Source organism: Mytilus californianus, unplaced genomic scaffold (assembly GCF_021869535.1).
Source record: "Mytilus californianus isolate M0D057914Y unplaced genomic scaffold, xbMytCali1.0.p SCAF_4, whole genome shotgun sequence".
Taxonomy (NCBI): Eukaryota; Metazoa; Mollusca; class Bivalvia; order Mytilida; family Mytilidae; genus Mytilus; species Mytilus californianus.
The window spans coordinates 86,672,568-86,697,809 of NW_026262690.1; the positions used below are offsets into that span (position 1 = coordinate 86,672,568).

The 25,242-nt window shown below is 30.9% G+C and overlaps 2 protein-coding genes across 2 annotated transcripts in view; one reads left to right on the forward strand and one right to left on the reverse strand.

Moving 5' to 3' along the window:
* LOC127738802 (cilia- and flagella-associated protein 61-like) overlaps window positions 1–5,760 on the reverse strand; it is a 55,602-nt gene extending 49,842 nt beyond the window's left edge. The window contains exons 1-6 of the mRNA XM_052250178.1: window positions 5,723–5,760; window positions 3,637–3,800; window positions 2,451–2,746; window positions 1,508–1,631; window positions 1,059–1,191; window positions 290–449 (exon numbers count right to left, since the gene is read on the reverse strand). Of these exons, the coding sequence (XP_052106138.1) occupies window positions 290–449; window positions 1,059–1,191; window positions 1,508–1,631; window positions 2,451–2,746; window positions 3,637–3,779 (856 nt within the window). The 5' untranslated portion in view covers window positions 3,780–3,800; window positions 5,723–5,760. The remainder of the gene's footprint in view (window positions 1–289; window positions 450–1,058; window positions 1,192–1,507; window positions 1,632–2,450; window positions 2,747–3,636; window positions 3,801–5,722) is intronic.
* Window positions 5,761–5,959: 199 nt separating this feature from the next.
* The window catches only part of LOC127738836 (crooked neck-like protein 1), a 42,523-nt gene continuing 23,240 nt past the window's right edge, over window positions 5,960–25,242 (forward strand). Inside the window, exons 1-13 of the mRNA XM_052250239.1 lie at window positions 5,960–6,092; window positions 9,571–9,660; window positions 10,089–10,151; window positions 11,045–11,136; window positions 12,028–12,111; window positions 12,464–12,582; window positions 15,173–15,295; window positions 16,175–16,353; window positions 17,063–17,224; window positions 18,566–18,694; window positions 19,352–19,564; window positions 19,853–19,999; window positions 22,508–22,702. Coding sequence (XP_052106199.1) covers window positions 6,042–6,092; window positions 9,571–9,660; window positions 10,089–10,151; window positions 11,045–11,136; window positions 12,028–12,111; window positions 12,464–12,582; window positions 15,173–15,295; window positions 16,175–16,353; window positions 17,063–17,224; window positions 18,566–18,694; window positions 19,352–19,564; window positions 19,853–19,999; window positions 22,508–22,702 — 1,647 coding nt within the window. The 5' untranslated portion in view covers window positions 5,960–6,041. The remainder of the gene's footprint in view (window positions 6,093–9,570; window positions 9,661–10,088; window positions 10,152–11,044; window positions 11,137–12,027; window positions 12,112–12,463; window positions 12,583–15,172; window positions 15,296–16,174; window positions 16,354–17,062; window positions 17,225–18,565; window positions 18,695–19,351; window positions 19,565–19,852; window positions 20,000–22,507; window positions 22,703–25,242) is intronic.

Genomic DNA, 25,242 nt, shown 5'->3' on the forward strand with positions numbered 1-25,242 from the left:
CCCTTAGATACTGTTGTCTTGTCTATTTTGAAGTGATTTATTTTGGTAATATTCTAACTTTGTTAATGTATACATACAATATGTGATCAAAATTTAACATATTAGTGTGGATTAAGATTGGCGTTATTTCCCTACATGCATAAGTCCAGAAATTAAGTTACTCAGTTTGTTCAAAAATATTTCATAGATTTTTTTATTTGGACATAAATAGACAGGGATCTTAAGTGGAATAGTGCTAAATGCTTAATTTCAATTTTATACTTAATAATACCATTATCTATATACAAACCTGGAGGAGGACTTGGTGTTGGGGTTTTTGGTGGGATCAGATCATCATCTTGATGTGGTTTCTTCAAACCATGGAAGGATCCTAACTCAAAACATTCATTTAGCATATCTGTGTTGACATCATTGCTTATACTCATAAACCCAACTGCTGTTCCTTCGACCTGTCAAAAATATAATTTTATGAGCTATTTCTTTAGCAGTAAAATGTGCCTAAAATTTTCTATTAATTGTGCATGTTTTAATAATGTTCTACACAGATATCCTAAAAATATGAGGAGAATAATTTTTTATGAAAATTTCTCCCTTTTAGGATAACAGAAAAACATTATAATTTTTAACAAAGTCAACTGTTTTGAACAGTTTTGATTGAAGCAAATGTTTTGACTTTCCAAGAAAGGAAATTTTTTTACAAATCCTTAATTCATTAGTGAATTTGTACTTCGTCCATAAATTATTGTAAATTCTACTTACAAAATAAATAGCTGTTCCTTTCAAATATTTATGGTATTTTAATAGACAAAATGTTTTGAAAATGGGAAAATTTGCCTTTGGAAACTTTAATAATCTCTCATGCATATAAAAGACTCCCATTCACAAAAGTAATTTCAAAATGCCTTTTTTTGTCATCAGCCTGAGTATACTTATAAAAATTCACATTAGTAATTTTTTTAAATTATATTGTTTTTATTACAACATGCAATGGAATGGCACTAAATAACTCTGAAAGAAATGTCTTTGAAAGCTTTAAAAAAAAATTAAAAACAAAATACCTCTGCTACTAAACACTGCATATGGTCATCTTGTGCTTCAATTAATTCAGCAAGGAAGAAATCACCATAAGCCATCTTCAGCATATCACTATGGCGATTAAAGATGGGCGTTAAGTCGTCATGGTCTTCAACACTGTAAAAGTCAATATTTCAATCAGAGAATTTAAAAAATTAAAACAATTAATCTTATAGGTAGGAAATCTGTTTAAAATGTTTTGACAGAAATGATTTTTACATACACAAAAAGAAATGTAAACTAATGGTTATATGGATGTTTCTATTTCAATCACACATTGTAAAAGGAAGCGATTTAGAATTAATAAGACTTATTTAGGACAAAAGAATAGAAGACAAATAAAACCAACCCAATAAAATCCAACTAATTTTTCAAGAAATGAAAATGTATGTACAATCATATCATCCCCTGCAACATAAATTCTACTACATACGTTGCCTTTCTGACATGAAGAACAGGAACATGGTTATGTCTGTAGCAAGCAAACAGTGCTCCTTGTGTACTGCTGACACCTTCTCTTTTCGGTAACTGCTGGAATACACCATCAAGTGAAGCATCTGTAATAGAATAGAATACATTATCATATCAAAATTACCTGTAAAAACACTACGGAAAGACCAAAACCTTTTTTTTGATATGTGTATAGTCTCCCGTTAGTGTACGAGTTGCTCTTGGGTAGGAATCCCACAAGCCGAATCAAATAGCTATGAAGACTTTGGCAAGATGAAATATTAAAGACAACTGATAAAATTGTACAAAAGGTAATAAAGAGCACACAACAAATCTGAGTGTTGTGGACTTCAGAAGACTAAATAAATTTTCAGATCATTCAAATGTCAAAAAAATGCTAAACCTTCCCAAAAGGGAAACAACTCTTGTAAAATTTGTTAGATAAAATGAAAGAATGTGTCTGAGGACACAAATGCCACTGCTCAAGCTTTGCAACGAAAATGGGACGGACAGAAAGATGCAAAGACGGAAGGACAGAAAGACAGACGATCAAGGGTAACACTTAATGTCCCCGTCGCCTACGGCAGGGGCATAAAAAGAGAATTGTGCAATAAACTTTTTTGCAGTTATAATTGTCAAGTATGCAATATTTGCGTTTATCGTTGTCATACATAAAATCATGTGCCAATTTTTCCCAAAATAAGTAAACCAATTTTCATGAATTGAAGAAAATTATATTTTCAGGGATACTTGTTTTCAAGGTGTAAACAAATTCTGCATACCGGGTACAAGCCTATTAAAGGAAGTCTGCATTTTGTTGAACACTTTGAATTCTTGGTTCACATCTTCCCTCTAGAAAATCCACGAAAATTAGTACCCCACAAAAAATTATGAATCCTCCCACAGTACCTAATTTAATAACATACCAGGATAAGCTTTCATTGGTACATTCAGGAATAAATAGTGTAGGTCAGGAACGGCATTAAATGCAGTACGGATTATCTCCCTTGCGCAACCACTGGCATATTCTTTTTTTGCAACAAAATAATGCATGTACAATGAATTTAGAGCTGATGTCTTTGGAGTGTCAAAAATCTTGTGAAACCATTCCTCCCATGTCGATGGATCAACACCTTCAATGTTTGGATAATCAAAGAATGCTGCATGGCCCAGGATTTCTTCTTTGTCATTGCATAGAGTAACAGCTAACACGGCTTTCTCTCTGTGAATAAGAGAAGAATAATAAAACCAATAAATTAGAAAAGTTTAGAATCAAATTACATAGAGTGCAATTGAAAATGTTTTTGTTTAAGGAATATTCCCAATTATAATTCTGAACCTAAACGATTACAAATCATTTAAAAAGTGGTTTAAGTATCATTTTGTATAAATATATTGAAACAAGGTGCTCAAATTGTTTTGTTCTCTTAAAGCTGATCAATATATTGGTTTTTATTTTTTTATTTATGGATGGATGAATGGATGCTTAACGATATACATATTCAGGACAAGAAGATGTTAATGTAATATGAAAATGAATCCTGCTTTGTACTAGATTGACATGCTCAGCCAGATTTTTAACATGCTAGTTCACAAGGTAACAGTCTGCAGGAAGACATGTCACCTTACTTGGACACATTATTCTGACTCCGAGCCGACCAGTCTTTGCTCTTACTCCTTAATGCTGTGTGCTTAGTGGAGCAGCAGCAAATACCAATTTTAAAAGTCTTTGATTTGACCAGCCTGGTTTTGAACCCACGACCTCCAATACTCGAGGCAAACAAACTTCCACGAGACCATCGAGGCGGTCTTTAATTTATGGAATACTGCTCTTAATCAATAAAAATTATGTGGAGCCTGCAAGGAATTGTTGTTTTCCCAACACAATAGGTAGAATCTCTATCAGTCAGATAAGATGATAAAAGTAATTCTTTCATGTTGTGGCAATAACCATGATAAGTTCAAAAAGTTGTTGGGTGATGTTAATTTTGAATATTTTTTTCTTGCATCTTAAATAATTTTACAATGCTATGTATAGCACACAATGAGTGCCACTGTTGAGATAGCATAACAATCTCTAGAATAGTATCAAACTGATTCATTATTCCTTACATTAAATTGACAACATTAACTCTTCCAAACAATTGGTCTGTTGAACTGTTCACAAGCTTGATTATGTGTGGTGCATCTAACGATTCTGTTCTCCTAGCATTTACAACCTCTGGGGGTCCATCCACAGGTGTAATTGTTGCCATGTTTTCAAGTTATGCAGAATTCTGGAAATAAATTAAATTTTAAAATGTATTTACACTGTCAAAACTGTAGCATAGATGCCAACACCCTTTTTGATGCAATCGGTTAAAAAAAATTGAGATGCCTGTAATTTGTGTTTTCAGTAATCATGGTAATCATCATTTTTCATAAAATTTTACAATTATCCTATAGAACCAATTGTGACTAAAAATAAAAACCTAGAGACCTCATAACTTTCAGGGAGGAAACTCAAAACACATATTATATGGGCCTAATAATTAAATAAAAACTGCAAAAATACTTTCAACAGATGTTAGTTCATTATGAGAAATATAATGGCATCTTTCAACACATTATATCATTATATCCAGGGCAACAGGAAAAATTCTGTTTTGTTGCTCAACAGAAGTTAAAACAAACAAAAAAGAGAAAAAAGAGAAACTGCAAAACATGACAAAAATATCATTCTTTCCAAATGCATATTGGTATTTTACTTTGTTCAGTTATTTTACCCCAGTTCTTTAGACCTCTTCTGTCTATAAATGATACTTGTCCTAGTTTAGGAATAAACTTAAAACATTTAAAAAGAAAGCATACAGTTTGGCTAATATTTGTACAAATGCATCATACACAGTGATAAAATCAAGAATGTGCATGCATTTTAAATCCTTGTTAATACAAAAGTCTATTTCATTTCAATTGGCCATGAATGCATGCACACATGTCCCCCTTTTCTATTAATGTTGAAAAACACAATAATGAATGATTTTTCCATATATATTTATATGCTCCTGAAGGGAGCATATTTAGTCAAAATATTAAGTAGGGTTTATACCACTATGTTACTAAAAGACATTCAACAACAAAGATCAATAAAATCCTTTCTGATATTTGTTTCTTTTCTGGATTTTTCGTAAAACATCATAAAAGAAGCATTCAATTTCCAAGGCTCACACTACTTTAGAATCATAGGGAGATGTGACTCCCTTTTAGAAACTGATAGGGAGAAGTGGTGAGACTTAAAAGAGAAGTGTTTGTTCGCTCACAGCGCTACAATGTTTGGTTTTATTTAATTATTTTTCATATTGTTCAATTCATACCTGAGAATACAATTAAAGTAACAGTTTATGTCTTAAATAATCATTTATAGTTACACCATTATATTTGTTCTTCTCATCAGAAACTACATGTACGATTTCTGGTCCGTTAGCTCCAAATACACGTTCGCCCCCTGGGTCTGATCGCACCCTACACCTTGGCACCCTTTTTTTAATTGAAAAACCTGACGAATTATTAGATTAGACACAAAACCAATAAAAAGGGTGTGAACATGTAGGGTGCGAACGTGAAAGGGGGGCGAACGTGAATGGGATTGAACGTACCCGGATTCTACATGTACCAGCTAAATATCTAGCATTAAAAAAACTTTTTATAGCAAAAAGGAAAAGAAAGTGTCATATAAAAATTAAAAATTCAAGTCTTGTCACAGAACTGTTTTCTGATTGACTACACAGAATCCTTATTCAAACACCTGCAACTCATTAAGGAAAAAATAAAATATCAGTTGATGTTTTTGTTGACAACATCCAAACCAGTCAAAAACTAAAATATCAACACAATTTCCTTACACTTACAGAATCGTTAATAATCGGTTAAATTTGTGAAAAATACTTTATCATTAAATCGAGTTGTAGATGGTAATTGAGTTAAACGTGGTTGGTAGGGGATTTGATTGGCAGTCATGTCAGAAAACAGCTATAAAATTCCAATCCCCTCATGTTGATGTCCAACCTATCACTTGATTTAAGCTTGACATGCATCAAATGTGCCCGGTTAGTTAATGATATAACACCTTATTCAAATTTAAAGTCTGGTGTTCAACAAACAATTACTTAAATGTCTATTTTTCATAAAATTAGTGTAAATAATCAATATAAGTTCTCACTTTTCGGAAACCTCAAAGCTTTACCGCCATTGCAAAGCTGCTACTTAGCAACGTTAATTTAGCAGTTTCGTATATCAACAAATATCTAATATGATATCTTAAATCCTATAAAAAAAATCTTTTGTTATAGAAAGGAATTTTTCATCATTTTTGAAAGTAAAAGATGGACTAAACTGCATTTATTTCTACCAAATATTGCGATAAGTTTCGAACTTTTTCATTTCCGTTTCCGGAAAAACAAATTTTCGATATTTGAACGTCCACACTTGCTTTAGTTACTTTTATATTTAGAAGGCACTTTTTATGTTAATTGAACAGGATGCTTGAAGTAGATGAAGATGGCAAACGCAAAATGCCTAAAGTGGCTAAGGTGACGTTCATAAACCTAAAAAATGTTTACCTGTACACTATAGTTATGACCCATGTAAAATGTAATCAAGATAGGTAAATAGTAACAAGACACTTCGGCACCAAGACAAATCGGCACCCAGGTCCGAAGACATTTCGGCATCAGGACATTTTGGGACCAAGACAATTCGGCAATGTAATATCTTCGAATATTCCGGGAACGTTACGCACAAACCTTCGGGACATTAACTTATTACGTTACATCGCTACGGCGATACCAATTGTATATTTCGTAGTCATTATTAAAATACCATCTGAATAATCAAGTCTTGCTGAGATCTTTCAATATGATATGTGATTGCGGGTGCCTTTATTACAAAAACATAAGTGAACATTTCAGAGACTGTGATAATTTAACTCATATATACAAACTTTATTTTACACATTATTAATTTACAATTATATAGTTATTTTCTAATTCAAAGTTAAGGAGGAATGTAATATCTTCGAATATTCCGGGGAACGTTACGCACAAACCTTCGGGACATTAACTTATTACGCTACGGCGATACCAATTGTATATTTCGTAGTCATTATTAAAATAACATCTGAATAATCAAGTCTTGCTGAGATCTTTCAGGCACCTAATTTTTTCTCTATATTTTCCTGAATTTCCTGAATTTTTACAGTAGTATTAAAATCCTTAAAGAATTATATGCAATATAAAATTTGAAGGCATTTGAATAAACATCATTTAATTAAATAACAATTGAATACAAAATATGATGGTGTTTGCATAAAAATCATTTATTTAAATCATAATTAATTGTAGTTATGCATTAATCAATATTTTATGTAAGTTTTGGGGCATTACATTTGCACGAAAAAAAATCCACATTTGTGCGACGAAACGCATTACGTTTGCGCCAAATTAACCTGTTGAAAATCCATTAAAAAGAAATCCTTGACTGTTTATGAACAAACTATGACAATGTATGATTGCCGAAATGAAATAAATTTACTTTTAATTATTTTAAAATTATTTTACCCATAAAGCGTACCAACAATGGGCCAGAGTATTTTCAAAACCATTGCATTGAACAGTTTTGTTCTATTGATCCAGCATCTACACCTCTATTGAGATTAAACTGCAAGTTCAGGCTACTACTTACATTAGCATGATTAGAATTCAAGGTAGCGATAACCAAGCTCTTGTAAAGCGCATATGTAATGCTTGTCATATTCAAATTCGTGCAAATGTAGGTCGCCCATAAGTTTATAAGAGGTTTTGATAATTTCTCAATGAAGAACAAAAGTGTACACTTTGTGCTTGCAGCTTGGGTTATCGTTTGATCCTTACATCTCTAAAGACAACAAAATACATGAAAACTATATTTTATTGTTTTTAACATTATATATAATTACAAGCCATACTCATAAAATGCATCATGTGTTTTATTAATTAAATACTAGAATACCATCGGAATAAAACTATGCATTACATAAAAAACTAGTATATGCAGAATTTCTATAATCTCTGTGAAATCAGTATTTATGCATGAACAAATGAGACAGCAACCCAAATGTCTAAGCTGTAATACAGTCTTCACCAATAAACATTAAAAAGAATAAACCACTTCATAAGATTTTTCATTGAAGATACCATATACAATAATGTCGTAAAACTTTAAAAATTCAAAATCAAATTGGTAATTGTAAAAAATGTTGTAAATATTTGCTATATCTACACTAAACTTGCAAATTGAGGTCATGCATACAAACCTACATCAGTCCCAGGTAATTTTAAATTTTGGTTCAATATATTTTGAACAAGGATTTAATAAGGTCTGAAAGCTAATAAATGGAATAAACACAAGGTTGATTTAATCTGTATGAGGTGCCAATTTGTTTAAGTGAAGTGCCGATTTGTCTAGGTGGCAATTTGTCTTGGTGCCGAAGTGTCTTTCTGGGCTTAGGTGCCAAAATGTCCTGGTGCCAAAGTGTCTTGAATTCAGGTAAATACCCCCCAATAATTCAGAATTATTAATTGGACTTTTTATTAACCAGGTCTTCAGCCCTTAATGTAGCCATTGTAGATTGCGTTTCGTCTGGTGTTTCCTTTTTGGAACAAATCGTCTGTCTTTTGTCCCCATTTCCATCTGTCAACTGGGTAATGTGCAAGTGCAAACTTTTAAAAACAAGTTACATGTGGTTTAAATTGATAAAATTTTATATGCTCTGGTTTTATCCCAATAGAATAGTGTAAACAAATCATGTGATCAATTACATTATTTTTGTTATCACGGAGACAATACTATGACTGCAAGCAATGCATGAAAACAGCAGTCATATTCTTTTAAAAGTATTGAATAGAAGCACAGTTTAAAATAATTTTTAACAGCTAAAGGATAACTTTGATGATGATAGGACTCAGCTAATGTAATCAAAATGAGTCCCATTACACACAAGTTATGATATGGCCCATACAGACAAAAAAATCATGCTGCCAGTATGCATGTACACACGACAGTGAACCATGTATTTGTACTTTATCATTGAGGTGTTTTTTCAATTTCATCATCCAATCTTCCGCCTATATCACCACGCCAGATTTAAAAATGTGACATAATTGGGCATACATATATGATTTAAGCAAAGAAGATGTGTAAATGACTGGCAGAAAGTATTAAACAACATTTTAATCATCTACATTGTACCTCAAACTTTTCAAATGTAATTTGCCCTTAAATGAAAATTTGAATTCAAATTGGGTTTATGAACACTTGCTGTTTGGTGTGAGCCAAGGCTTCGTGTTGAAGGCCGTACTTTGACCTATAATTGTTAGCTTTTTATTATACATTGTGACTTGGATGGAGAGTTGTCTCATTGGCACTCATACCACATCTTTTTATTTATACTAATATTAAGTCACTATCATATCTTATGTTGAATAAAAAATAATTAGGCTGAATTATTACCTTAGTACACCTGCAATTACATGGGGTTTGTGTTGCTCAATATTAAGTTGCATGTATCTGTGTAGTGCTTTGAGGACTTTAGTTCGTCTTTTATTTTCACCATATGTATGGTGTTGTCTGACCAACTGCAACATTTGATATGTATTGCCTCACTTTTTTAAGATGTGATGACAGAGCTTATAAAAACATTTGCTATTGTGATTGAAGGATATTTTCTTATGTAGGTGCCCAACAAGTCTGTAGACAGTTATCTTTAAATCAAATTGAAAAAAAACAAAACAAATTATCAGTCCTAAACCCAGCAAATTTTATGCATCGAGAAGTTTAGGACTTAAAAGTGGACATTTTTTCATTTATGAATTAATTAAGTTTGAAAATACCAAAATCAATCTCAGTTTTCCACCTATTTATGATGAAATATATATGATAAAGCAAAAGATTAACAATATAAAATGCTAATACTGACTTGATTTAATTCATTCATGTCATACTGTATATTGACTTTAATTTTTTTATTTGAAGGTTAAGAACAAGATGCCAGCACCAGTCCAGATTACTGCAGAACAGTTACTCAGAGAGGCCAAAGAGAGGGAATTGGAGCTTGTACCTCCAGTATGTTACTTATAGGGGTTCAAAAAAGTTCTTTTGGTTAACAGTTAACCAATTTTCCAACAAATTGTCAATTTTATTATAATTTTACCAACAGCTTTTTTTTCAAATCAGGTGTTGAAAAAAAATTATCTTATGTTAAAGTCACCTGAATTGAGATTTTGTTACTAGTGCAATATTGGTTTCAGTACCTAACAGTTTTGAAAGTTGCTCTTGAATGATAGAGAATAAATTGACCATGTCTATAAGGCTCAAGACTGGTTATTTTTTTCGAACTCCTTTTGAATTTCAACAAGTATCTACTTAATTTAATTAATAAGTTATTTCCAATATATGGAGACAGGTCACAAATGTTTTTTTTTAAATTCTTTTTATGGTTCACATTAATAATGCAATAACAATACTGATGTAAGCAAACTTTTATTTTAAAGCCTCCAAAACAGAAAATATCTGATCCAGATGAATTAGCAGCTTATAAAATGAGAAAAAGAAAAGTGAGTACATTTTACATATTATCGTTTAAAGGACTATGAGATTTTAGCAATTTCATGCATTTATTTCTTTTGAGATCAATCCTAACTTTTTGAAATTTCTCCCAAATATATTTCTCTAAGGTGTTATTATAAATTTTTTAACTCTGAGTCAGTGACACTATATCAACAAGAAGCTGTTTGGAAAAAGTCTACAATGTCAAGATGCTACTTGAAAATTTCTGCTACTGTGAATTCATTATTATTTGTGAAATACTAATTTTTGGGGGTATAAGTGAACCACTAATTTAAATGTTCAATGAAGTACAAATTTACTGTAGGTTAATATGCAAACTTGGCAAAACCACGAAATCAAAATATATCCATGAAAAATACTATTTATCCGCAATCCACCAAAATTGGTACCCACTAAAATAAATGACTACACAGTATGTCAGGATGCTCCTTCAATTTTTAATTATGTCATCATGTTACTTGAAAATTTCTGCTAGGTCAAAATGGTACTGGAAAATTTCTGCTATTTCAGGATTCTACTGGAAGATTTCTACAATGTTCTATTACTACTGAAAAATGTTATTTTGTCAGGATGCCACTGGAAAATTCTTTTATTCTACAGGAAATTTTGTACAATGTTTAGGATGCTACTTGAAAAATTTTACCATGTGAGCATGTTATTAGAAATTTTCTACTATGCCAAGATGCTACTGGAAAATTTCTACTGTGTCAGCTTGCAATTGGAAATTTTGTACTATGCAAGAATGCTTTCTGAAATTTAGGGGGGGGGGATGTTTTGGCACACTGAAAATAAGATAAATCTTTATTTTGAATTACTTTTGCAGTAATTATATAGTGTGTGTGACACTATTTTTAGCTTGCTTACATTATCTATCTGATAGGCATCTGAAGATAACATTAGGAAGAATAGAACAGTTATGATAAATTGGATTAAATATGCTCAGTGGGAAGATTCACAACAAGAAATTCAAAGGTATTTAATCTTATCTATTAAAATAACTGTATGGTTGCAGAGTAAGGTACACTCTTAGAATACAGGACATTGGTGGAATCTGTGCCAAAATCAAACCAAAGACTAAATCATTGGTTTTTGCTGCTTCTCTTTTTAATAAGCACACAATATTTTTTAGTAAGCAGGGTTTAAGCAAAGATTTTGAAGTCTTTAGTCACTTTTGCTTGGTACAAAAAATTTACCATTTTTGGGAAACAGCATAAGATTATGACAGCTATTGCATGGGCTTGAATATATGCAAAAAATAATGTGTTCTTCCATCTGTTTTTTTTTTGGTATTATGCTTAAAAATATGCATATCGCATTAAAAAAGTTACTTTTTGACATTATGACAGCTATTATTTTTTTAAAATGTTAACATTGAATACTTACTGTTTCTATGAAAATAGAGTTGCTAGTCATCTTTTAAGTATGTTTGATCTGAGACAACTCACTATACAATACCTCTGAGGGCTTTCAATAGTATGAGTAGATTTTCCTGTCCTTCATACAATGTAGCTGATGTTCTGGATGTGGTTTACAGAATGGTAATGTGTTGATTTATTGCTTGAATGTGATGCTATCTTAAATGATCTGCTTTAGCAATTATATTCAATATGTCATATTGCCACTTTGTAATGAAAAAAATTACAAAATATCCGTTCATATAATTGACTATGGAAACAGACAACAAGTTAAAAAGAGACAACAACCCGACCAAAGAGAAGAAAACAGGCTAAGGCCACCAATGGGTCTTCAACGCACCGAGAACATTCATTGACATTTATGGTTGTTCCTTTTTCAGATACTAGTCTACCATAATAATAATGTAGTTTTGTTATGTGGAAAGTAATACTTTTACTTAATTTTCAGAGCCAGATCAGTTTGGGAAAGAGCATTAGATGTTGACCATAGAAATATAACAATATGGCTCAAATATGCTGAAATGGAAATGAGGTATTAATTTCATATGAATTTCAAATTGCTTGTATTATTAAAACAAAAATTTGAAATACAGTCAATCAATTATAATGACCTTGTAGAATAGTTTTAAAGTGTATAGTAAATTCCCAAACTACATTTACTTTTATAAAATCTGAAATTTATTTATCAATAAATCATTTTTCTATCTATTAAAAATATTTTCTAAAGTAATAACAAATATTTTGCTGAAGAAATGTATCTGCAAGATACGTTTCCTCAGCAATAAACAAGAAAACAACACATTGATATATGATACTTCATACATGTAATCTTTACTTTGTATATGTAGATGATGAAAAACTTTAAGATTATATCTATGTTTCAGAAATCGTCAGATAAACCATGCTAGAAACATCTGGGACAGAGCACTGACAATATTACCAAGAGCCAATCAGTTCTGGTATAAATACACCTATATGGAAGAGATGTTGGGTAACATTGCTGGTAAGTCTTTATTTTTACTTTTTTTATACAACAGAAAATTCTTGCAATCATATGATAATGGCAGGGTTCTATACTTGTTGCATTTATGTAACTGCTGTTGTAGCCATTGATATGGTATTTAGAAGTTGTTTAATTCTTTAAATGAATTGTGAACTATGCATCATTCTGAACAATGTAAATTGCTTTTGAACAGGTTTACTTTAGTAGAAAAGTTACATGGGTAAAATATTAATGTAGATACAAATGATGGGAGATGTTGGGTATATGTCAATGAAACAGCAACCCAAAAACAAGAAAAGATATTTTCATGGTTACATAGCTATGTTAAAGGGAAACACAGTAATAATGCTGAATTTTTTGTAAATTTTATTGACTATTATGAAAATTGCAACTGTGTAGGTTTCGCAAAAACTGATAACTTAAATTTTTGATTTTGATAGCATTATTGGTATGCAGCCTTTCCTGAAATCACTATAATTTATCTCACATTCTTGTCTATTATACAAAAATCGCAATAAAAAGAATATGAAAAATTCTGATTTTATAATATTTTTAGCTCACCTGGCCCACAGGGCCAAGTGAGCTTTTCTCATCACTTGGCGTCCGTCGTCGTTGTCGTCGTCCGTAGTCGTTAGCTTTTTACAAAAATCTTCTCCTCTGAAACCACTGGGCCAAATTTAATCAAACATGGCCACAATCATCTTTAGGGTATCTAGTTTAAAAAATGTGTCCGATGACCCCGCCAACCAACCAAGATGGCCGCCATGGCTAAAAATAGAACATAGGGGTAAAATGTAGATTTTGGCTTATATCTCTGAAACCAAAGCATTTAGAGTAAATCTGACAAAGGGTAAAACTGATTATCAGGTCAAGATCTATCTGCTCAGAAATTTTCAGACAAATCTGACAACCTGTTGTTCGGTTGCTGCCCCTGAATTGTTAATTTTAAGGAAATTTTGCAGTTTTTATACGCCCGTTTACGGGACGTATTATGGTATACCGTTGTCCGTCTGTCCGTCCGTCCGTCTGTCCGTCTGTCCGTCCGTCTGTCCGTCGTCAACATGTCGGACATTAACTCAAAATTGCTTAAACCAATTTGCATAAAACTTTGGTGAATTGTTTATATCTATTGACGTGAGCTCCCTTTCGTTTTTTATAAAATTTAGATTTTACGTTTCCGAGTTATGGGGTTTTATTCATTAAAAAAAGGGGGATTTTCCAGTTTTCGGACAATAAGTCAAGAATGCTTTCACCAACTTGCAAGAAATTGTGGTGAATTGTTTATATCTATTGACATGAGCTCCCTTTTGATTTTTATAAATTTTAGATTTTACGTTTCCGAGTTACGGGGTTTTATTCATAAAAAAAGGGGGGACTTTCCAGTTATCAGACAAAAACTCACAAATGCTTTCAGCAATTCTTATGAAACTTTGGTGAATTGTTTGTATGTATTGATGTAAGCTCCCTTTAGAATTTTATAAATTTTACATTTTACATTTCTGAGTTATGGGGTTTTATTCATTAAAAAGGGGTGATTTTCCAGTTTTCTGACAATAACTCAAAAATGCTGTCACCAATTCTCATGAAACTTTGGTGAATTGTTTATATCTATTGATGTAAGCTCCCTTTTTATTTTCATAAATTTCTAATATGACATTGAGAATTAATTATACTTTATTTGTTTATAGTCTGACAACAGATTTACTAAGTATTGCACAACAGCAAGAAATCTTTAATTGAACATAAATTCAATTCATATAACCAATTACAAGTTCTTTGAATACATTTATTCAGACACCTATAATATGTCAAATATTTAATTACAATCCAAATTTGGACCTGAATCAAGCTTGAATATTGTGTCCATTTTTGCCCCAACTGTTCAGGGTTGGACCTCTGCGGGCGTATCTAGCTGCGCTCAGCGAAGCAGTTTATTGGTTATTATCTTGAATATTATTATAGATAGAGATAAACTGTAAACAGCAATTATGTTCAGCAAAGTAAGATCTACAAACAAGTCGTCATGACCAAAATTGTCAGTCGACCCCTTTAGGAGTTATTGCCCTTTATAGTCAATTTTTAACAATTTTTCATAAATTTTTGTAATCTTTTACAAAAATCTTCTTCTCTGAAACTACTGAGACAAATTTAACCATACTTGGCCATAATCATTATAAGGGTATCTAGTTTAAAAAATTTGTCTGATGACCCCGCCTTCCAACCATCATGGCCGACTTGGTTAAAAATAGAACATAGGGGTAAAATGCAGTTTTTGGTTTATATCTCTGAAACTAAAGCATTTAGAGTAAATATGACAGGTGGCAAAAATGTTCATCAGATTAAGATTTATCTGCCATGAAATTTGTGTAGACGAATCCAACAACCCGTTGTTGGGTTGCTGCCCCTGAGTTGGTAATTTTACAGAAATTTTACAGTTTTTTGTTATTATCTTAGATATCATTATAATATCTAATATCTAATACTATTAATTATCATTTTAACCTTATTTTACATGATTTCCAAAGCATCAGTAAATACAGGTGAGCGACACAGGCTCTTGAGAGCCTCTAGTTTATAAATTTATTTGTAGGTTGTAGACAGGTGTTTGAGAGATGGATGGAATGGGAACCAGATGAACAGGCTTGGCATTCTTACATTAACTTTGAATTACGATATAAAGAATTAGACAGAGCTAGAGTTATATATGAGCGTTATATCCTTTTATAAATTACTTTTTTGTTTGAATACTTCCTTTTATTGATCAGTTGTTGTGTGACTAATGAAAAATATTCCATGCATATTGTAAGTAGTGAAATTAAAAATAATTCAGTCCTATGTTGAATGAAAGAATGAAAAAGAACTGTCTCTGGTTTGTATATTTTTTATACCCCCGCTTTAAAAAAGTGGGGGTATACTGTTTTACCTCTGTCTGTCCGTCCATCCGTCTCATGAATATTTTTCGTCGCATCTTTCTCAGGAACTACATCATAAGGATTTCTGAAATTTGGTTTTAGGGTTTATATAAGTCAGCTGTACTGTGTGATGCGTTTTCAGATCCATCACTCAACAACTTCCTGCTTACCGAACACATCATTTTACACATTACATCCAAGTTGAAAATTTTCGTCCCAATTTTTCTCAGGAACTACATTACAAGGATTTCTGAAATTTTGTTTCAGGGTTTATATGAGTCAGCTATACCGTGTGATGTGTTTTCAGATTCATCACTTAACAACTTCCTGTTTACCGAACACTTGCATCATTTTACAATAACTATTTAAATATTCCAAATTCATATTTGGGCGGGGGTATTATCAGTGAGCAGTAGCTCACAGTTTCACTTGTTAGGCCTGTATACAATAAAACATTACACCTATCTTTATTTAAAATCATATTAAAAAAAGTGGTAAACTGTTTACAAAATCTGGATTTTTTTTGTATCCATTGAATTACAACAGCTAATGGGAGGTAAATCCATTATGATTATTTTAAAGAAAATTATTGGTGAAAATATATCTCAAGCCAAGTAAAGGTAAAAATAAAGTCTGTTCTTTGAATATAGTAGTTAATGTTTTTTCCTTGACTATATTACTTGTACTAGTTCATCCTGAGGTGAAGAATTGGATTAAATACGCTAAGTTTGAAGAGAAAAACAGTTATATCAGTAGTGCAAGACGAGTTTATGAGAGAGCTGTGGAGTTCTTTGGTGAAGACAATATTGATGAAAGACTTGTGGTTGCTTTTGCTAAGTTTGAGGAAGGCCAAAAAGAAGTAAGTACTGGTAAACCAACACTAATGATATAACAGACTTATAGGGGTCAATAATTTAGAGCAATATTGGTGTACTGCATACAAATTTTCATGCTCATAGTCACTTCTGTTATCATATATAGTGAGAGGTTTTAATCAAAAGAACTGATAGAAGCAAATTTAATGAATCAGAAGAAATTAAAAAAATATATCATAATTTAATGTCTATTGAAAGAAATGCTGAAAGTGGTTACATCGTTGTCCTTTGGTCTCTAGTGGATAGTTTTCTCATTGGCAATTATACCACATCTCCTTATTTTTATTTACTTTATAGAATGAATTTCCAAAATAACAATTGGTCTATAGTGCATCAGGTAATAAAAACCAAAATTTAAAAACAGAAAACAATCAGAACTGACTGAAAAAAATAAATAGAACCAGATGTAACTCAAATATCATAACTAACAAAAGAAATTCTGAATGAGGCTATGAGAATAAAATTTTAAAAAAATGGTATTTTGGTACATCAGGTTAACACAGTGAAGTTAAAAACAGTATAGAAAACAATAAAAGCTGAAAGATAGAAAATATCAACCATATATTAAGATTTTATTGAGAAAAGGGTTGTTGAATTGAGACTAAAAAATGTCACTCTATTCTTGTGTAACATGAACTTTTTATTCTCTGTACATCATCACTATCAGCTGTTTAAATGTTGTTTTATTTTCAGCATGAGAGAGCCAGGTTGATATACAAATATGCCTTAGATCATCTTCCAAAAGATAGTTGTCAAGAAATCTACAAACATTATACCGTCCATGAAAAGAAGTTTGGTAGTCGTGCAGCTATAGAGGATGTTATTGTCAGTAAGAGAAGATTCAAATATGAAGAGGTATGGTTTTATAGAAATATTCCATATATGTGGGACTTCTATTTCTAGATTGAATCTTTGAACTCTATCACTTTAAACTGTCGAGACCTTTAACTAAAAAAAAAGTAGTCGATGTTTACACCCATAGAAAAAGTAGGGTTGGTTGCTTGGCAAAATATTTATTATTTCATTTGATATTTTTATTTTGAGGTAGAGTACAAATTTATTTATGTAATGATTCTTAAGTTAATTCCAAAAATAATAAATAATGTATGAACATCCATTAAGAAAAAGGGTTTGTTGAATGGCAAAATGTTGGTATTTTATAAATTTTTTTCAGTTAAGAGTACGAAAACATGTCACAATTCTAAAGACTATTTGTAATTCTGGTGGAAAAATTAAAAACTATTTTGAAATAAAAACTAAATGATTACACAAAACTTATATTAAATTGTAAATCCTGTGTGTTTTGATCTTGTCAAGTTGTGTGCTACAAAACTGCTGTTATTTTTCATTTGTATGCAAGACTTTTGTGATAAGAACTAATAATCAATCCTATTACTGAAAATATTGGGGATAATCTGTTTTGTGACCATAAACACCCATTGTTTTGCCTTTATTTGTAAAAAAGTATGCACACAGACAATGATTAGTTATGCACAAATTCTATTGTTACCATAAAATTTTAATTGATGATGATGATGGATGGCTGCTTAACATCTAGCAGCAAATTAATATGCATATTCAGGACGAGAACATGTTAATGTAATATGAGAATTAACCCTGCTTTGTACTAGACCAACACGCTGAGCCGGATTTTTAACGTGCTAGTTCACAAGGTAACAGTCCACAGGAAGACATATCAACTTACCCGGACACATCATTCTGACTCCGAGCCGACCAGTATTTGCTCTTACTCCAAAATGCTGGATGCATAGTGGAGAAGCCATAAAATACCAATTCTAAAGTCTTTGGTTTACTATTTTAAGGATTAAGGATTACTTTATAGGTATCTGTATACAGTTAGATGAGAAACAATAACTCAGCCAATACAAAAATGGCATAAAATCCTATAAATTCAGAAATTTTTGCATACAGTTATTATTGTGATTGTTGTAAAATAGACAAGAATGTGAGTTAAATTATTGCAATTTCAGGAAATACTGCATACAAATAATGCTATCAAATTATAAAATGCAGTTAACTTTTTTGCGACCTATCTCAAAGCAGTTTTTTGCAATAATTAAAACATAAAATACCGGTAAGTCTTAATTTACTGTAATAGAATAGTAATATTCAAGCTGGTCAAGTTTGTAGGTGTATTAAGTAAGTAACATTTATAGGTAAGTTTCTATTTTTCAGGAAGTGAAAACTAATCCCTATAACTATGATGCCTGGTTTGATTATCTGAGGTTGTTGGAGGCAGATGGAAATACAGAACAAATTAGAGAAACATATGAACGAGCAATAGCAAATGTACCTCCATCTAAAGTAAGATGATGAAAAAAAAAGAATAATTAAACTATAGCAATGACTTGCAATTGATATTTTTAACTTAATTTATAAGCACTGTACATTCTATAACAATTAATGATTAGTTTGCAGGTTGACTATTTGAATTCTTCTTCAGAAAGTTTTATAATTTCAAGTAAATATTCCTTAAATATTCATATATACCTACAAAACGTGCTTATGCAGCAAAAGAATACATTTTAATAAAAGAAAATTTACAGTATGTGTCAAATCAAAAGACATACTGCCCTCAATCATGACAAGTGTCTACCGGTATACAATATGTCATCCTCTAAAATCACCCATGTCTCGAAAGCTGTGAATGAATTTAACAGGGACTATCAAAGATCTCTGCCATCTTAACCAAAGTCCTCATGGATAAAAGCATTAAAACAATGTTTTTGCCTGGGGACAAGCACATGAACATACAGCTTAGTCAAAGATGTCCTTTGAGTAACTAACCCTAAAAACAACACAGAACCCAGAGCAAAAACTCATTTAGAAAAAGCATCTAACTCTTTGAATACCAGTATAATATACATTCGTTTTATTTCTACTATAGATCATACTATTTTGTTGTAAATTTGGTACAATAGTTTCCAGCATTTTTTAACTATAAAAATATCTGTTTTCTAGGAGAAACGCCATTGGAGGAGATATATATATTTATGGATCAATTATGCTGTATATGAAGAATTGGAAAATGATGATCCTGATAAAGTCAGAGAAGTGTTTAAAGCATGTTTAGATGTGATCCCTCATAAAACATTTACATTTGCTAAAATCTGGCTTTTATTTGCTCAGTTTGAAATTCGTCAGAAAAGTTTACAAGGAGCCAGGAGAGTCATGGTAAGATATTCATGATGGTATTAAATTCATATAAGTTAAACAGTAAAAACTGTGCTTGTATACTTTTGATAACAGAAATTTATAAGTTTTTTAAATAGCTTGATAAAAATCAAATACTACATTTCATAAGAAAGTCTATTTGTCCGAAAATTTTCAAGAGTCTGACTATATATGCATTTTTATTATTATAATTTAAATGTAATATTAAAAATATCAAATCTCTTTAGAACAAGGTATCATTTGAAAAAATATGTAGAAAAGAATATATTTTTTAAACTTTTTTTTCAGGGTACAGCTGTAGGTAAATGTCCCAAAAACAAATTGTACAGAGGATATATAGAACTAGAATTACAGTTAAGAGAGTTTGAAAGATGTAGGATATTGTATGAAAAATTTCTCGAATTTGGACCAGAAAATTGCACAAGTTGGATAAAGGTAGGCATATTGATTTTAATAACTAACCAAGTTGATGTTCATAATTCAGTTTACAGGAACAGAATGCTTGAAAAAGAAGTTAGAATGAAGATCTGTGTGTCAAATAAGTGTAATCAAGTGTTCATCCATGTCCAGTGCACAATGTTAAAACAATATTGTCAACATCGCGATATTTACAATGTTAACACGATATCGTGTCAATATCGTTTACATTGTATGAACTCTTATATATTGTTTACATCATTGACATCGTTAACATCGCGATGTATACAATGTTGTAAAAATATCGTGTTTACATCGTTTACATTGCGATATCAACAATGCTAACACTATATTGTGTCAACATCGTTTACATTGTAACAGCTGTTTTATACTGTTTACATCGTTTACATCGTATACATCGCAATGTATACGATGTAGAAATGATGTAGTGTTTACATCGTTAATATTGCGATATTAACAATGTTAACAAGATATATTGTCAACATCGTTTACATTTTAACAACTCTTATATACTGTTTACATCGTTGACATCTTTAACATCGCTATGTATACAATGCATTATCAATAACGTGTTTACATCGTTTACATTGTAGTGTGCACGATATGGTTTCAGCATTATTTATAATGTTTGAAATGTAATTAAATGTTTACATCGTTTACATTGATATATTACAATTTATTAACGGTATATTATTGATTACAAATGTGTAAATTTTTGTAATTGGATAACAATACGGAGATGTCAGTATATATTCAGGAAACTGTCGGGGTATATACTTCATGTATTACCCCAAATATAAAACATCAACAACGTCATCATAGCAAATGTTACTATGTGACATAGTCTTAAGCTATGCAGAACACTTAAAGAATGTAAGAGGCTCTCAGAGGGAAAATAATGAAGTGTATCCGTCAATAATATGTTTTTGATTTAAAACCACGCTATTTACACATTCAATACTTAAGTAATGTATTAAATTGCTATTACAAATTATTGCATATATAATAGAATTATTTTCACAGCAAATTATAAAATCATTTGCGGAAAATATCAAGTTGTTTTTTTTTAGTATTTGTTGTTGTTAAAAAAAATACATAGAAAATACAAACGGTATACATGAAATCTAAAAACTTTATTGAAAAATATCAATGAAGAAAAAAACAATATTTGAGAAGATGGAAACTTGTATTTAAAAGAATTACACAAAATATTAGGAAATAATAATCATGTACTGAAAATATATACTGCGTGGTGAATGTTAAACAAATACCTGATATTGATAAAAAAAAAATAGGCAGGGATAATCAGTAATATATATGGTTTCATACAGGGTATATAATGTGATATTCCCGGCTTAGGGTTTATACGTTGTGAACGATGTAAACAGAAAGGTATAGATTTCATGTACAACATAAACACGATGTTGACACGATATTGTCAACATTACGATGTATACGATGTGAACGATGTAAACACAAAGGTATAGACTTTGTATACAATATAAACACGATATTGACACGATATTGTTAATATTGCGATGTATACGATGTGAACGGTGTAAAAACAAAGGTATAGACTCTATATACAACATAAACATGATGTTGACACGATATTGTTAATATTGCGATGCATACGATGTGAATGATGTAAACAGAAAGGTATAGACTCTATATACAACATAAACATGATGTTGACACGATATTGTTAAAATTGCGATGTGAACGATGTAAACACAAAGGTATAGACTTGTTACACAACATTAATACGATGTTAACGATGTGAACAATGTAAACACAATATTGTCAACATCACGATGTATACGATGAGAACGATGTAAACAGAAAAGTATAGACTCTATATATACAACATAAACACGATGTTGAAACGATATTGTCAACATCACGATGTATACGATGTGAACGATGTAAACACAAAGGTACAGAACATATATATATATAGATAGGATACAATGTAAACACAATAATGACACGATAAAGTAGACATTGCGATGTTGACAATATCGACAAAACATCGTGCACTGGACATACTTCCAAGTGTTCTGTTAAAATCAAATCACTATTTAATGAAGTCACAAAAATTCCATATTTAAAATAATGTGACCCTAGATATTTTCTAATTTCTGAAAAAAAATAACTAGAATAGTGAGAATGTATTACAGCTCTTTTTCTTGAGTGTGTACTTCATGCATAAAAATTAATTTCGCTTGTTTGTTTGTTGGTCCATGAATTCTTTTTACCAAATCTGTTAGATTATATAGTCACCCCAGACATGACATCATTTTTATTTTTATTTTTATGAATTTTACATTTATTTTGCAAGAGTTAATGCCCTTGTTTCTGTAGAAAGCTGTATAGTAGTTAGGGTATTATCACACATCTTTATAGTTGAAAATACTATGTTTATCTTTAAAATTTCTTTCCCCTTTAATGAAAACATTTTCATAGTTTCTGATATATCTTAACCAACATTTTTTTATTTCACAGTATGCAGAGTTGGAGACCATATTGGGTGACATAGACAGAGCTGAAGCAATATATGAACTAGCTATAAATCAGCAACAGTTAGATATGCCTGAAGTCTTGTGGAAATCTTACATTGATTTTCAGATAGAGCAGGAGGAATATGATAAAGTGAGGAATCTGTACCGACGGTTGTTACAACGAACAAAACATGTAAAGGTAATACATAACACCAAACGTACAATCGTCTGCTAACTTTTAGTCTTAATTAATATTTTTGCATTTTTGAAAAGAAATGATATGATTGGATGGAAATGAGACAATAATTTCATAAAATACTAAACATAACCAATATATCAAAAGTACAGCCCATTTAATTGCTGTTCTTGATCTTGCAGTTGTTTGAAGGACTTTATTGATTAAATAAAGATTTCAAACCACATAGGGAGACTGAGATGCCACTTATCTTATACATGTAGATCATAAGTAAATATTTTTTATAAATATAGCATATTAGAAACAAATTTTTTGACAGACATTAAGGAGTCTGGAAAAGAAAAAAGTGGTATAGCAAAATACAAAACCAAAGAAGATTTGTTAGGTTTTTTTTTTTCTTTATTTGTTTATATTTTTAATGTTGTTTTTTTTTTTGTTTACTTAATTTTTATCTCTATAAAAGATTTTCATGGGTTTTTATATTTACTTTTTTTTGTCTTTCTTGCTTTAGGAAATTATATACTTTTTTAACTTGATCTCTTCCTTTATTTGTGTAATCTCATCTTGCCTGACAATAATATATAGATGAGGGGAGATAACCCAAAAAATGCATTTAAAGTTAAAACTAGATAGCATATGATTTCTTTACAGACATTAAAGTGCTAAATTAAGGTTGCACAATTTATCTTTGGTGTTTTAAAGGCTTTCTTATAATATACAGGTATAGTCTGAAATTGTCAATCAATGTTCTTGTTCTCACTCTTGTTCAGTGCAAAGCATTCATTTGTTAACCCAATTTCTACATGTGGTGAACTCAATTTTGATTGCAATTTGATTGCCTGAAAATGATTAGTTGTTAAACTTTTATTCAAATAAAAGAAAATTAAGGAGAAGATTTACATGGTGTTGAGGACAGGGTTGGCAAAAACCAGGGTTTTATGAGTATTGCCCAGCCAAGTGGGAAATACTGGGAAAACCCGGGTTTTACTGGGATTTACTGGGTAATACTGGGCAATACTGGGTAATATGAAATACTGGCCTGGTTTTTCAAAAGGTAATTAGTGATTAATCACAAATGCAATACATTAAAGTCAAAGAATTCAATTTTTTTTTTTAATCAATATAAATAAAATTAACAATTACCAATTCTATGTAAGGAAAGTTACTTTTAAACATTTTTTGTTCATTACTAAAAATGTTTACTAAGTTTTAGCATATGTTTATGTACATCACTAATTAATAAGTAATTATTCAGATTATAACACAGATTTGTTTATATAACAATAATCATCCTTTTGATTTCTATAAGTGTTCAAGGCCTCTCCCCCTTAGGCTGTTTATTTAGCAATATGATTGTATAACAATTAAAATTTACAATTCACTTAATCACTGCAATAAAATGCATTTTCAACTTGGATTTAGTATTAAAAAACAAATCCTGGAAATTAACAAGGTATTCTGAAATGTCCAAACCTTGTATTCTGCCTACATAGAATTAGTCGAGAAAAGGAAGAAATTGAATTTACAATCTTTAGGAATGACTCTCAATGGTTATCTGAATAAAATTTATTTATTTAGTTATAATACTATTAAACTACAACAAGTCTTTACTATTTTGTGTAAAAACAAGCTTGAAAAATCATATTACCCAGTATTGCCCAGTATTACCCATTTGTAGGAGTATTGCCCAGCCCTGGAAAACCTGGGTTTTCCCACCTGGGTTTTCCCGCCCTGGTAATACTTTGCCAACCCTGGTTGAGGAATGGTGTAATGATAACAATATGTTCATCAATAAAAATAAAACAAAATATATGATAATTGGAACAAAGCAAAAAGCAATGCCACATTACAATGAGAGTTGTTTAACTATTAAAACAATCAAGTGATACAATCTTCCACATGCGAAAGTCTCTTAGGCATTAAAATTGACCCTTCCCTCACATGGACAAACCAAACTGATGTGATCTGCTCAAAAATTTCATCTAGGCTATATCTACTATTAAAGATTAAGAAATTTCTAAATCTAGACTGCAGAAAATTATTCTATAATGGTTATATCTTACCACTAATTGATTATTGTTGTATAGTGTGGAGTAGTTGTAGCAGTGAGGGTTTAAATAGGATATTAAAATTACAAAAGAGAGCTGCTAGATTAATACTAGAAACAGACCCTTTTGCTCCTTCCGAGCCCTTATTCAACCACTTAAACTGGATGACAGTTGAACAGAGAATAAAATATCACAAGTTTGTGATGACATTTAAGTGCATCAAAAATGACGCACCATCATATCTTACTAACAAGTTTCATTATGTTTCAGACAGAAATCTATACCCCTTGCTATTCAAGGAAACCTCATACTCCCTAAACCAAAAACAGAATTGTTCAAAAAATCTTTTATGTATTCTGGACCATTCTTGTGGAATAATTTGCCAATACCGTTAAGAAATATTACCAATGTTAATTCTTTCAAATACAAAATCACAGATCATTTATTGAAATCAACCTAGCTGTATAAAAAATATTGAAAACTAATTATGTCATC